The sequence below is a fragment of the Vicugna pacos genome, chromosome 6 (genome assembly GCF_048564905.1).
Source record: "Vicugna pacos chromosome 6, VicPac4, whole genome shotgun sequence".
Lineage (NCBI taxonomy): Eukaryota > Metazoa > Chordata > Mammalia > Artiodactyla > Camelidae > Vicugna > Vicugna pacos.
Window position 1 is genome coordinate 9,707,214 of NC_132992.1, and position 15,418 is coordinate 9,722,631.

Here is a 15,418-nt window from a genome sequence, read left to right on the forward strand (position 1 = left end):
GCAGTCTCTGCAATGTCCTGGCTCCTTCTCAAAAGACTTGTAACAGAAATTTTCTACTTTGTCATCCTGCTATGTTGAAAACGGAAGGTGGTTGTGGATCTCTAGGGTCCTCTGTTGCCTCATAGAAGAGGCCACGTAGCTATCACTAATGAGCCTTTAACAAGGATGCAGTATTGTCACAGGGCTTGGCATATGGTAAGGAGTCAGTGAGCATTTGCTAGATGGATGGAAGCAGATTTCTTACATGTCATAATTTATAAAAGTCATACATGTTACCCGAACTTTGAAGTTGTAATGTTTTCAGGTTTCTCTCAGTGGTGTTTTATTCTGTTTGCCCAGGCTGAGTTTGAAGGAACAAGATTAGTAGCCAGTTGCTTTCTGCTTGGCAGATTGGTATGAGGGGTGGCATGTGGGGTGCTGAAGGACAGAACATTTAGTCAAAGTCCGGACAGTGGTATCTTCTGAAGGATAGGAGGAGGCTTTCTGCCCTTGCGGGATGGCATAATCAGTATCATGACAAGGAACTGTGGGCCTCACGTGGTCTTGTGACCCATAAGAAGCCTAGAGTGTGTTTGCTCAGAATGAGAGTTGCTGATACTGGAACATTCACTGAAAGGATTATATGGTTGACTTTATTCTGGAGATCTTAAAAACAGTAAAGATTACCTTACGTCTGAAGAGACTTGAGTGAATTTCTTGCCCCTTCCCCCAACAGTGTTTTGGTTGGTACCTGGTTTATTGTTTCATTATCCAGTAGATCCTTTTTGTTTATTTAGATTATTAAATTAAAAAGAAAACTATTATAATAGTATATACTAAATTAGACTGGTAGATTTTGACCTTTTGGTTTGTTATTTTTGCTCCTTTTTTCTCCTTTATGTTCTTTTGGCCTTATAAATGGATATATTGAACATCATCTGTCTGTTCTTTATGTAGAATTATTTCCTCAGACTTGATGCAGTGCTTGTTAGCTTCTAGGCTTTTTCTTGAACTTTTGGATGTCTTCTCTTTGTTTCTTAAGTTTCACTTAACACCCTTGTACCTATGAAAGACAAGAGCTTGGTGCATAATTTACACTCATTAAATGTTTGTTGAATGAATGACAGCTCTCTCTTTCTTTAGAGTCTAACCAATGGACAAATTGTGATCTTTTGAGATGAAACACATATTTTTATTTATTAGCCTGGTTGGTAATCTTTTCCTGGATTTTATAGTATGTGTGAAAGAGAAAACATGCGATTTAGCATTAACCACTCTCTGATAATTCTCTTTTAAAGGGAGCATTAGAAAAATCCTTTGTACCAAAGGTGGTACACTCTCAAATGTACTATTGTTTTGTTTAGTTTTTTCTTGCTGTCCTCGGTCTGCTGTGATATTCTTCTGAAAAACTACTATCATTGTCATTAAAACATCTCAAACTTTGGGCTTTCAAGATATGTAGTTACCTGGAAAATTCTGGAGGAAAGCCAAGAACTCTGTTAGAAGGGACTGGAAATTCTCAAGGTGCTGGGTGCCACATTTTGGTAGATGTCTGTTGATCTAAACTGGGACTTGGTCCTTCTGACCTTTGTTTTCTACAAGTTTATAACCATTATTAAATCCAGGCTTCCTCTCTCCAGTCTGTGTCTTCTACGCTAGACTAGTTGCATCTCTATTTAAGACTGGATAGGTACTGAAGAACCAGTATTAGAAGAGGTTTCAGAACTATTGTGTTTTATGTTCTCTGTTGTAAGAGCCTTTTTGCGCTATTTGTATGTGCGGGCAGTCTAGACATAATAAATAAACTGGTAGAAGTGTTTCGAAAAGTCAGTATTTGGAGTAACAACTCACAAGTAATAACTAGCCCAACAGGTTCTTTTCTGTAGGGTAGGTACTGAGTTTGTAGAATATAACTTCAAAAAGCTTGCATCCAGTTTGGGATGGAGTGGAGAAGTGCACAGAAACCTATTTTCAGTTCTGCATGGTAATTTCACAGAAAATAGGTGGACCTGTTTGGGGAAGGCCTCGTTAAGGAGGCGATGCCAAAGTCAGTTCTTAAGGACTAATAGAAGTAGAGAGTACAGGTCGGTGTTTTATAAAGAGGGAGCACCTGAAAAAAATCACTGAAGTATGAATTATTTTAAATAAAAATTTTTGTTCTTTTTCCCTTTTGAAAGGGTGATTATCTTTTTTTCTAATTGACAGAGTAAACCTTTTTACCCTGGAGCCCAGTCTTCTCAAGATGAGTTTCTTGAAAATCCTTTAGAAACTGTATTTTTATAAAAAAATAAAAATTTTTCAAAAAGTAGTGGAATCAATTATACACTGTGCTGCAGTCCATTGTGTGCTCAAGTTTTGTTTTTTTCCTCCCACTTAATGATTTATCTTGGAGATCTTTGGTGGGAAGCTTTTGAAGAAGGGTTATACGTAGAAGAGTGACATAGTTTCATATTTTAAGTAGCTGTTACACTGATGGCTGTGTGGATGATTTTGAGCAGGAAAGACTGAAAGGAGGGGTGTCAGAATACAATGAACATCAGGGACAGAAGTGCATCTCCTGTAACTGAACTAGCCCATCCGCCTGAAGGTTAATAGGAGGACCCTTCTCCCTTTGTGCTGATGGATCGGATCACCTTAGAAGTGACACCGCCTCTCCAGAGGGTATTTGGAAATATACAGTAGCTGTCAGAGTAACTGAGGGGCTCTGCTGGCATTTGATGGATGCAGGCTGTGTATGCCAAACTTCCTGCATTGCTCACATGGTCCTGTGCCACAGTGCCAGCATGTCCTCACTGAGTAAGAAGTCCTCATCTGCACCCTAGTCACGGGCACGCTTGTTTAAAATGCAGTTGCCTGGGCCCTCCACCAGAACAACTGAATTGGAATTTCTGGGATTGGGCCTGAGAATGTCTGTTTTAATAAGCATACCAGATCATTCTTAGATGTACTCAGAGACGGGAACCATTCCTTTGCCATGTGAATGCTGATTATTTGAGCAGCTCTTCCTAGTCACAGGAATCTCTCTACAATCAGTCAGATGTTTACAGCTTCCCCCTAAACTCTCAGTAGGATAAAGAGGTAGAACTAAAGAGCTAGTGTTGAGTGGTATCCATTTAGGTACAGTTTCCCAAACTGATATGCTGTATGTGGGTATAAAATGGGGGTTGACAGACTATGGCTTATGGCTCAAATCCGTTCTGCTCCCTGTTTTTGTAAGTTACATTTACTGGAACACAGCCACACTTCATTGTGTCTTATCTTTGACTGCTTTTGTACTACAGTGGCAGGAATGAGTAGTTATGACAGGGACCGTATGGCCCACAAAGCCTAAAGTATTTACTGTTTTGGTCCTTCATAGAAGAAGTTTGCTGATCTTCGGTGGAGACCAGTAGCTCTTAGTCTTGGATGCATAATGGAATCATCTGGGTAGCTTGAACCAAGTTGTGGATGTCAGGATCTCACTTCTGCCCTGTTGGGGTCTGGGATTTAGTCCAGGTAACTGAGCTGTAAAAGCTTCCCAGGTGATTCTAATGTGCAGCCAAGGTTGAGAACCGCTGGTATAGGGCAGGAAGAGTGCTTGTAGCAGTACAAGCTGGTGATGTTGGTCCTTAATGTATTTTACTAGGTCAGAGTGTTAGAGATCCAGACAGGAAAGGTAGAGGAAGGCCAGACTTCATTAAATGTCACATTTAAAAGGCCTCTGGATGCTTAGACTAGGACCAAAGCTGTGCATATAGTTCTGCATGCGACGGTAGGCAGAAATGAAAGGAGAAATCAACTGACGCTCTAGTTGACAGACTGAGGGCAGGACTTACACCCTGCCTTTTGATGAATAGTGGGGCCAATATTTGAGGATGAATAAAACAGAGGAAACAATAGGAGCTTATGGAAAATTTATATAACAAGGGAATATTATTCTAAAAACTCACAGGGAGGAGCAGTGCTCTGAATATTATTTTCTACAGAAACCAAAAGAAAATTTTAGAAAACTATCTGGCAATCTCAGCAGGATACAAGAAATGGCTTCTGAAAAGTAGATTGTAAAGTTGTGGTATGCAAGCCAGATTTGGCTCTGCAAACATGTCTTGTATGGTCTGCCTATTGGTTTTAGAAATTTTGAATGAGTTGCTAGCATTTAAAAACAGATTTCACATAAAAATTCAGATTTGTAGCTTCTCCTTTTAAAAGATCAAATCTTTCAGCCGTAAGGCTAAATGAATCACATTACCCCTTATCTTCTCCTTTCTTGAACAATTCACTCCTAAAGGCATTAGGTGAGGCCAGGCAAGGCAAGGCACCCATGCCCAGTAAGGGGAGCTGTACTGGCACAGGGAAGGGTGCCCTGTGTACCCTGTGGAGGGGTGACTAGCTTGGGATGTCAGAATACAAGTATTGTGAGGAGTGTGTCTGCATAGGAGGGGCAGTTCTACAAGGAACCAGGGCTCCTTTGAGAAATGGCTGATCTAAGGCTGGGGCAGGGATGGAACAAGATGAACCTGGAACTTCTTGTGTCTGAAAGAAAGTGCTCAAAGAATGGTGGGGACATGCCCCAAGGACACAGTACTGATAGTGATGGATTATAACCCACTGAGGAACATCGGAAACCATGAAGGAATAAATAAATGAATAAATTGAAATTTAGAGGAAGAATATGATATTTATATAGTTTTTAATTATGTTCCTATAGAATACACGTTGACTACAAATGAGAAGAGTATCTTTCTGGTAAAGTTTCACAGATAACACCTTGATCAAGCGATCAAGTTAACATCATCAGTAATGAGATCAAAGTCACGTGTCATCTGGTAGGATGCAATAAGAACACAGCGTCACTTCTGAGATATTCTTACCCAAGATGTATGACCTGAATGTAATAAAAAAGACACATCTGAGAAACCCAAATTATGGGACATTCCAGTGCAAAATAACTAACCTATAATCTTTAAAACTGTCAAGGTTTTATAAGCTAAAGAAACACTGTGCAACATTTCCAGATTGCAGGAGACTAAGGAAACATGGCTGCTAAATGCAACACACAATTCTGAATTGGGTGGTATTGGGACAAATGGCAAAACTTGAATGAGGTCTGTGATTAAATGATAGTAGTTTATCAGTGCTAATTTCCTGATTTTGATGATAGTGCTGTGATTATCTAGGAAAACACTCGTCGTTGTAGGAACTATATGCCTGAAATGTTCGGGTGTAAACAGGACATCATGCTAGTAACTTACTCTAAGATGATTCCAGATTTTAAAAAACTTCTTTGTACCATATTTGAACTTTTTTATAAGTTTGAGATTCTTTCAGAATTAAACAAATGAAAGAAATATATGTATATTACATATATATATGTGTGTGTGTGTGTGTGTGTGTATATATATATAGGAAAGGCTTTATGCACACATGGAAAAAGTGGCTTGGGGTATTTTGCCACAGTGTTCACTTTTATTTTAGCTTGTATTTCTTTACATTGTTACTGCTTTATAAAAAAAACAGTATAGAAGTAGTAGGCTGTTTGTTTTAAAGCCTCAGATTATAGGACATCTTAAATGGGAGTTTAATTGCCAGTAATAGCAATAACTATGTATGTATTATAACAGTCTGTGTAGGCCAATATGAAGGTTCATAGTTTTCAACTTGTTAATGTTTTGTATGATGTTGTACATGCTATCCTAAAACAAAATTTGAACATTTTGAATAATAAAACAGGCTTATAATTTATTATGAATGAAAACAGTAATTTTTCTGTAAATAAGATTATGACAATAATTTTTGAAGGTTTTTTGTTTAGCTAATTGATTTATTTAATATGATTTAAGTTGGAAGTGAAATTTTTAGTACCTTCTTAGAGGTAAACTTTGCCTGCTTCTAGAATGTGTATATCCTTCCAGTTTTCATATTAAAGAAGACAGTTAACTTTTAAGTAAGTGAATATATAATAGATATTTTATATATATAAATATAATAAAAACTAAGATATGTAAAAATCATTTAATAACAGTAGTCTGGGTCTGAAATTCCAAATGAAATAGAAAAACAGGGAAAAAGGGACCTCAAAAAGATAGAATTCAATGTCAACTTTAAGAATTAGAAAAAAATATAGATTTAAAGAATATTTTAAAAATCTATCTAGTAGTAGAATTTAAAGCAAGTTATATACCTTCTTAGTCACTGGAGGATATAAAAAGCAAACAAAGTCTGTAAGAGTAACAGACAAAAGAAAAGAAGGAAATATTTAAATCAAAAAATATGTAACAACATGGGAAAATACAATATAAACTATGTGCAGAATGTCCATAGTTTTGCACTTGTGTTTATCTGTATATATAACAAACATAGTTATATAGAAAAGAGATTGAAATGAAAGTAAGATTTAGTGGTTTCCTCTAGGAAGTGAAATTATGGGTAATTTTTGTTTTCTCCTTTGTTCTTTTTTTAATACTTAAAGAAATTAGAATATATGTACTTTTATCTCTGTGCAAGTCCCAACTAACAAATGTTTTTTAAAAATTAAAATGTAATATATTATATTGTATATTTTATATAATATAAAAAATCTTAAAATATTTTATAGTTTTTTCAGTGGAAAAATCTGTTTATTTCTAGGCTTATTGGTGGGCAGTATTACTGATGGGAATCGCCCTGATCATGTTAATGGCTGGTTTTATTAAGATATGCAGTGTTCATACTCCAAGTAGTAATCCAAAGTTGCCTCCTCCTAAACCTCTTCCAGGTAAGACCACTTGAGCGAGGTACGTGGTTTTATATCTCAGGACCATTCAGCAAGTAGAGCTGAATTATAAATGAGTCTTCACTAACTGATTTATAGTACTTTCTCTTTGAGAATGGGGTTACTGGATGAATTATTTGGTTGATTTTTAAGTGTGTTTTTAAAATCAACCCCATCTAGCTAAAAGCTGCCAATTTAATGCTAATACATATATATTTTTTAATATCCTACAATCTTCCCTGTTTGTTTTTATTATGATAGGCTACTTTTAAATTATTGGTCTTTCTGTTCTAGTAGTTACACTTCTGTTATTGTTGTTAATGTTCATGCTCTTGAAAGATTTTCTGGCACATAAGCTCCTTTTCCCTAGGGATGATGCTTTTGGGGAAATTTTAGGATAGAGGCTTCAGTCACCAAACAGTAGTTACTCTCCATCTCTGAAAACCACTCCTCAGGTTTTGTCTCCACCCTTTACCTGTCAGGAGACAGGGCTAGGAGGAGACCCTCTTTAGTTGAGCTCTGGGGATTTACAGAAGGGTAAGGAAGTGACTGCTCCGGATTATTTAGGCCCTACCTATTTCTCCCTCCCCCTCCCCACTGTGTGGCTTCCACACTGCCCTTGGGACACCTGGACGGGGGGTGTGTAGGCGTGTTCACTGTAGGTGTGGGGCAGACACTGTCCCAAGGCCATGGCGGAGGAGAGCCTGAGCTACACAGCAGCAGTTCCCTCTTGCACACACGCAGTGCTCACCGAAGGCTCTTGCTTCAGGCTAAGTCCACCACCCCACACAGAATAGTTTAAAACTAGGGGTTCCTTATACTTCTCTCCATTCTCCCTCAGCACTTCCCTTGCATCTACCTGTCTTGAGGCAAGAGAGCTCAGTAGTCACCTTGGTGGGAATCAGAGGAAATTTGATTTTGATGTTACTGCTTTCCATAAATTTACGCTGGCACTCTGGTACTTATGTCAGTTTCTTAGGAATTTCCAGGGGCCACTTGACACTTTTTAGATATATATCATGGTCTCATTCAATGAAACAGTTCTTTTAATTTCACTGGAAGTAAATTCTAGCTGTTAAAATTAAAAAGCTATTAACTGTTGTTTATTGAACCTTCACAAAAAGCGTTGATCACTTTTGCATGAATTATCATATAATCCTCACAGCACACTATATGAGTTAGTTATATCCCTCGTTTATAGGCTAGTCATCTCAGTTTCAGAGAGGTTGAGTCATTTGCTCAAAGACACTCAGCAATTTCTTCATCATGGATTCTGTCTACACAATCCATATTAATCTAATAGTTGTAGCTGTTAAGCACCTGAAATGTGGCTAGCCTCAATTGAGAAGTTTTGTAAACATGAAATACATACCAGACTCTAAAGACTAAGTATTAAAAAATGAATATTTCATTAAAAATTCTTTATATTGATTATATCTTGAAATGATTAATTTTTGACATTGGGTTAAATGAAATAAAAAATTATTAACATCATTTTACCTGTTTTTCTTTCACTTTTTCCACTGTGGCTACCAGAAAATAGAAAATGACAATATAGGGCTCATACTGTATTTTTTTGGATAGTGCTGATCTGGAACCTTTTAAAAAAAAAATTGAAATGGCAGCTTTGTTTTTAAAGATTAAAAAGCTCGTGGTAACTGGGTTTTGTTTTTGTTCATGACTCCCAGGCACTTTAAAGAGGAGGAGACCTCCCCAGCCCATTCAGCAACCCCAGCGTCAGAGGCCCCGGGAGAGTTATCAGATGGGACACATGAGACGTTAACTCAGCTTTTGCCTTGGTTCTTCCTAGTGCCTACAATGGGAAAACTTCACTCCAAAGAGAAACCTATTAAATCATCATCCCCAAACTAAACCCTCGCAAATAGCAGTCGAAGAAAAAAATGGCAAGAGATCATATCCTCAGATCAGGTGGAATTACTCAAATTTTAAAGCCTGAAAATTCCAATTTGGGGGTGGGGTGTGAAAAAGGAACCCAATTTTCTTATGGACAGATATTTTTAACCTAATGGCACAAAGTCTTAGAATATTATTATGTGCCCCGTGTTCCCTGTTCTTCGTTGCTGCATTTTCTTCACTTGCAGGCAAACTTGGCTCTCGATAAACTTTTATCACAAATTGAAATATATATATATTTTTTTCAACTGCCAATCAAGGCTGGGAGGCTCGACCACCTCAACATTGGAGACATCACTTGCCAATGTACATACCTTGTTATGTGCAGACATGTATTTCTTACGTACACTGTACTTATGTGTGCAATTGTAAACAGAAATTGCAATATGGATGTTTCTTTGTATTATAAAATTTTTCCGCTCTTAATGAAAAATTACTGTTTAATTGACATACTCAGGATAACAGAGAATGGTGGTATTCAGTGGTCCAGGATTCTGTCATGCTTTACACAGGCAGTTTTGAAACGAGAATCAGTTTACCTTTTCCTTATGACGGAGTTGGTTTTGATATTCATTTTGTTTTATCAATGGCTGCTAAGAGCACAGGAGTGACTACGCTGAAGAACACAGTTAAATGTTGTGCAAACTGGACATACGCAGCATACTACTACTTCAGACTTAGTTCTTTACGTAAGCGTCTGATTTCTGCTTACTTTTTTTAAACTTTCTAATTCAATTCCATATTTTGAATTGCTAGGTGAAATTTTATTCATGGTTTGGTAGAAATTGTGTCAGCAAAATGATTCTTTTTATTTGTAGGCTCTTTCTGTGTCTTCCATATATCTGAAGTATGCTAATTATGGTTTTGATTTTGTCTGATATGGAAAAGAAAAGCTGTGTCTCTATTTTATGAAAATATTTGAACAGTTTTTTCAGCATATCATCACTGATCATTGGTAACCACTAAAGAGTGATTTGCTCAACTAGTAGTTAAAATTGTAGATAGGCCTTCCAACATTTTTTTTCCCTAAAATATTTTAACAATGAAGGTGAAACAGCACAATGTCCCATTCCAAATTTATTTTTTAAATAGATGTAAATAATTGGCTTTTTAAAGAAAGAAGGCAACAGCATTTAATGTATTAACAGGCTTAGTATTGCTATGCAGGAATGGAAGGGGGCATTACAAACAAATTTTAAGCTTGTGACATATTTATTGCTTCTGTTTTCCAACTACATTACCTAAGTTAGAAGTAAACAGCTATGATTTTCCTGGCTTCACATAGGAGGCAAATTTAGGGAAAGTTGAAAAGATTTGTGTTTGGCTTTTTTTTTTTTTCCTTTTTTTCTTAAGAGTATAAGGTTTACACAATCATTCTCATAATGTGACGCAAGCCAGCAAGGCCAAAAATGCTAGAGAAAATATTGGGATCTCCTCCTTGTAAACTTGTACAGTATGTGGTGACTTTTTTCAAAATACAGCTTTTTGTACATGATTTAGAGACAAATTTTGTACATGAAACCCCAGATAGACTATAAATAATTCTAAACAAACAAGTAGGTAGATATGTATGTAATTGCTTTTAAATCATTTAAATGCCTTTGTTTTTGGACTGTGCAAAGGTTGGAAGTGGGTTTGCATTTCTAAAATGGTGACTTTTATTCTGCAAGAGTTCTTAGTAACTTCTTGAGTGTGGTAAACTTTGGAACATGTACATTTTTTGCTTGTAATGTTATCCTGTGGTAGGGTTTTGGCAGGCACACACTGCCCTATTTTATTTTGAGTCTAAGTTAAATGTTTTCTGAAAAGAGATAAGTGCACTGAACTCTTTCCACTGCAAATCAAGATGTGGTAAAACAAAAGGATCAAGACAAATGAGATCTAATACTACTGTCAGTTTAATGTCCACTGTGTTTTATACAGTATCTTTTTGTTCACTTTGGAAATTTTTACTAAAAGTTGCAAAAAATAAAGTATTGTGCAAAGATGTAAGGTTTTTTGAAACTTGAAATGCATTAATAAATAGACTTGATGAAATCAACTTGAAGGTTTCATACTCTTTGAACTCTGAGAACTATCAAAAGAAGTTTCCCGCAAGGCAGCTTTTCCTGACTAAATGAAAGAGATTGTTAAGCAAAAAGAGTATTCTCTCTGTCCACATGAGTATAGACATCTTTATTCCTGGTTAGAAGTTCATGTAAAAAAATTTGAGTAGCTATCTCTGTATCCATACACTGAACATTTGGAAAACACTTAATCTCAGCTGCTTTACATTAATTCTAATCAATTTTCAAAGTGTTTAAAAGTGTCTTGGTGGAAGAACTGAGTCATTTTGGAAACTGTGGCCTTATTTTTTTTTGCAAAGTTTTGAATGCTGAATTGAACCTCATTTATTTTAAAAGTCTAGTTTGATGATACATATATTTTAAAAATTTGAGTCACATTTTCCTGCTTTGTCAAATTTATAGCAAATAAGGAGAGACTTGACATTACAGTCTTATCTAGAAAAAGAACTGTAAGCCCAGAATGGTGACCTGCACAGAATAATCTGCCCCAAATTCTTTTTTTGTTTTTAAACTGAGGCCAACTTAAGTAAGTAGTATTTGTTAAATAAGTAAAAATATATAATACTTTTTAGTTACCTTAATTTAGAAACATCAAAATGTATATTATGTTTAATTGTGTTTGTTTATGAAAACATAAATATTAGATGATTACAAATGTATTAATTTTACTTACAACTGAATGCTTAAATTTTGTTTCTATTGAATCAGCAATAGAATAAAGTTTTGCCGTTTCTGGACTAGTTCCCCACAGTGTCAGGAAATACAGAGTTTTGGGAAGGGTTTCTTTAAGGGAAAGATCACTGTACCTCATCAGGCATGTTCTCTGAGGTGTCTTCAGCACCTTGTGCTTTGGGTACTTCATTTTTGTCATATTCACAGACTAGTTAGAACTGAAGATTTCTCCAAACTGTGCAAACTGCTCTCAAGTCCTTACTTCTATCTCTGTACATTTAAGTCTTAATGATTTTCATTTCTTGATTTTCATTTCTCTGAAGATGGGATGAATGTCCTGGCAGCTGTGCATTTGTCGGTGCTTGTGTTTGAGAAGGCTTTTAATTTCTTAGGTACTTCTCATTGAAAGTTTATAGAGGGTCAGCATAGTGAGTCCATTACAGAACCGGACAGCCCGTCTTCAGGGATATAAGACGTGGTGTTTCTTACCCAAATTTAAAGAGTCAAGGTCTCCCAAAGCTAGAGAGCAAGTTGGATATAGTTTTAAAGCAGCTGCCAAGGACAGTTCATCTTTAGAGAAGTCACTAAAGTTGCAAAAAAGTTGTAATTTCCTGAAAAGCACTTTTGATTTCTAAATAACTTAAAGTGTAATCAGCCTACCCCCCCAGAGCTCATCTTCAGTTTCAGCATTTCTGGTTTTATGTTCTTGATTATAAACAACTTCCACTTGAGTCTCCTTTTCCATTTATTATCAGTTTAGTTTTTCCACTGTCATTTCTGTATCCCTGGCTTTATATTATTAAGATACAAGTGAGCCCTTGCATTTTATATTGCTATATTGTTTGTGTGTCTTAGATACATACATGTATACATTATTCCCAGTAGAAATTCAGATATATTTAAATTGATAAGGTCTTCAGAGTATCTGTTCTCTCCTGTGAAAAGCAACAGGATGTTAGGTAAAAAGACGGAAGGTTGAGCAAAATAATTTATTAGCCTCTGCTCTTTCCTAAAATCTCTGCTAAATCACAGTGATTGGGGAAAGAAAAGAGCAGAATCCAATAAGGATAAGGAATATTGAAGAGAAGATAACATTTTTGACACTGGAACGCAGAGGGAGAAATAGTATCTGACCTGGCAGACCCTGGAAAGCCAAATCCTAAACCAGCAGAGAAGACATTAGAACAGCCCTGTTTGCATTAAGATTTTGGGATATAGCCTTTAAGACTTTTTTCTATGCATGTGGCCAAAGACATAATATGCACACTTTTGTAATGCGCCTTTCTTACTTTAACAATACATTGATACTGTATCTGTGTCATTTTAATGAATGTAAATATTTTGTTCTATGGATGTACTGTACATTTAAAAAATTAACCAGTTCCCTATTGTTTGGACATTTAGGTTTTCAGGTTGTTCATTGTTTTAAACAATCCTTTAAGGAAAACCCTAAGCCTCATAATAAAAGAAGTTCCTAAAAGTGGAATTGTTGGGTTAAAGGTTTTTTAAAGGTCATTGATAAAAATTATGATACTGTCTTCTAGAGAGATATACCAAGTTATATACTACAATTAACATATAAGAAGATGTCCACCTTTAGCATATTTATATATGTTTTTTTTAAAAAATCTGAGAGCCCTGTGGTTTAAGATTCACATGTATGCAGCCATGTGAATTTATTAGAAACAATGGTAGAAGACAGTCCTGCTTAATTGATTTATTAGCTTTGGATATAACTCAAATGCAAGTCAAAAGTAGTGCCCTATTTGTGGTCTTTAAATACCATTGTCTTCAAAGAAACCACTCTTCCTTGAATAACTGGCTAATTCCAGGTCTAGAGAAAGAAATGTGTAAGTAGAGCCTAAAAAAACATGGTTGTACCAGAAAGCAAAAAAGCGATTATAGAGGTCTGCCAAAAAAGATTGGAGTCACCTTAAAGTTTTCACTGGCAAAGTGGTTTTACTTTATGAGTTAATAATGATAGTTCACAAAGTCATACTCACCTTTGGACCGTGCTCTTAAAGAAATACTCCAGCTAATAATGTTAAAGAGGAGTGATACAGTATCACCATTTTACCCCATAAAGATTAATGGATCTAGACAGTGATCATCAGTGACTGCTAACCTCGCGGAGAGAGTGGTCAAATACTTGATGCCTCCTGATGGAAACAGACATACCACTTACGGAGCAGTCCTGCCAGAAGTCGAACCTGATCCTGATCAAGCCTCTGCATCAAACCACCTCTTTACTAGAAACACAGGAAACAAAAGAGCTCGTCAAACAATACCACAAGGGATTCATTCAGCAAAATGCAGGCTGGAAAACTACAGGACAAATGACTCTGTTTCTTCAACTAAATTGCAAGGAAAAAAGAAAAAAAAAAAAGATGGATTAAGAGAAACTTGAGATGGACTTATTATGATCCTGATGTAAATAAACAGTGAAATATGAGACCATTGGGGAAATAGGAAAACTAACTGGATATTGGAAGGTTTTTAGGATTTTTGCAATTATTTATAGGTGTGATAATGGTATCATGTTTACTTTTTAAATAGAAGCCCGTTTAAAGATGCAAATTGAATAATTAAAAGTGAAAAATGATAGTGTTCAGATTTGCTTAAAAATAATTTTGAGCTGCAGTTGTGTAGTGCGTGAGTATAGTTGAAAACAAGACTGTGAGTTGACAATCATTGAAGCTGGGTGATGGGTACTTGGGGATTCATTATACCATTTTCTCTACTTGTGTTTATATTCAACCTTTTCCATAAAAAGTCTTTTAAAATGTGAATTAAATTCATGTAGAAGCTCAATTCATTACTGTTTTTATTTTAGCAACAGTTCATGATAATGGCCTATATTCATTATGATTTTTATAATGATTTTAGTGGAATTAAACTTGAACCAGTCAAGCTAACATAATTAATTATATTCTGCTCCAGTTGCAATGAATGATTAATTGATTTCAACTGCTGGGGTGAATGCTTAAAGCTATCAGTCATTCTGCAGTCATAGCAAGCAGGCCATTAGATCCCTCCCTGCTCACTAGTTTCTGTGGAGCTTAACTAGCTATTTAACAGAAAATAAATATTTTCTTTTAAAACATGTCAGGGAGTGTGATCAGATTATCTACATTTAACCTGTGTGTCCCGCATTAGAATAAATCTTAAGTAGCTCAGTACAGTAAACTAAATTGTACTCTTTCTTGTTAAAATGATAATGATCCCTGGAGGTGGAAATGTATCTTAAAAAAGACACTTGGAATTGTTTGTTCTTAGTGTAAAGACATTAGAATAATTTGATGTAGTGTAGGTTGTCTTATATAAAATGTGTTTCCATTGCATACATTTTAGACATCATTTTGAAAAGTGAAGCCTGTTTGGTAATTAAGCAATTTCATTCTTCTAAATGTATATTTTATTATTCTTTCTTTCCCTGCCTTTTGGACAGTTAGCCTTTGTATTTCTAAACCCCAAAGGACAGTTTTTATAAAATAAGATGTCAATATGTTATGATTAATTTTTCATCATTTTAGTTTTGTGATTACATTTAGTTTTTATTTTTCATCAGTCCCTGTTACTTACCTCTCTCATGTACTGTATTGACCTGTTAACCATTTTTTTCCTGTTCTCCCTTCAAATCTTAGATTTCATGTTTGGAACTCTTTGGCTTGTATAATATGCATGTGCTGATTTGCAGGGACTGGCTACCTCAGCTATTCATTGGCCACATCTGCCTTAAGCATCTGGTTGCACCAGCACCCCTCCCAGATGGTAGGCATACAGTGGTGAACTTCCAGCGTCCCTGCCCTCCTGAAGCTTACAGTCTAGTAGGTGAGACAGATACAAATCGAAGAATCATGTGAACACATGTTGGTAACAACCATGGTAAGTACTGTGAGGGGGAGGCTTTGGGGGTCCAAGAACTGATCATGCAGGGATGGGACTGAGGAAGGAGGTAGGACCTAGTTAGGAAGGTCGGGAGTGCTTCCCCAAGAAAGTGATGCTTGGCGCCAAATCTGAAGGATGAAGAGAGGTTAAATAGGTCAAATGGGGTTTA

The 15,418-nt window shown here is 36.1% G+C and overlaps 1 protein-coding gene across 2 annotated transcripts in view; it reads left to right on the plus strand.

Moving 5' to 3' along the window:
• Window positions 1–10,664, plus strand: part of ADAM10 (ADAM metallopeptidase domain 10) — a 109,672-nt gene extending 99,008 nt beyond the window's left edge. For both annotated transcript variants that reach the window (XM_072962338.1, XM_072962337.1), the window contains exons 15-16: window positions 6,586–6,712; window positions 8,398–10,664. In XM_072962338.1, the coding sequence (XP_072818439.1) occupies window positions 6,586–6,712; window positions 8,398–8,492 (222 nt within the window). In that variant the 3' untranslated portion in view covers window positions 8,493–10,664. The remainder of the gene's footprint in view (window positions 1–6,585; window positions 6,713–8,397) is intronic.
• Window positions 10,665–15,418: the final 4,754 nt, after the last annotated feature.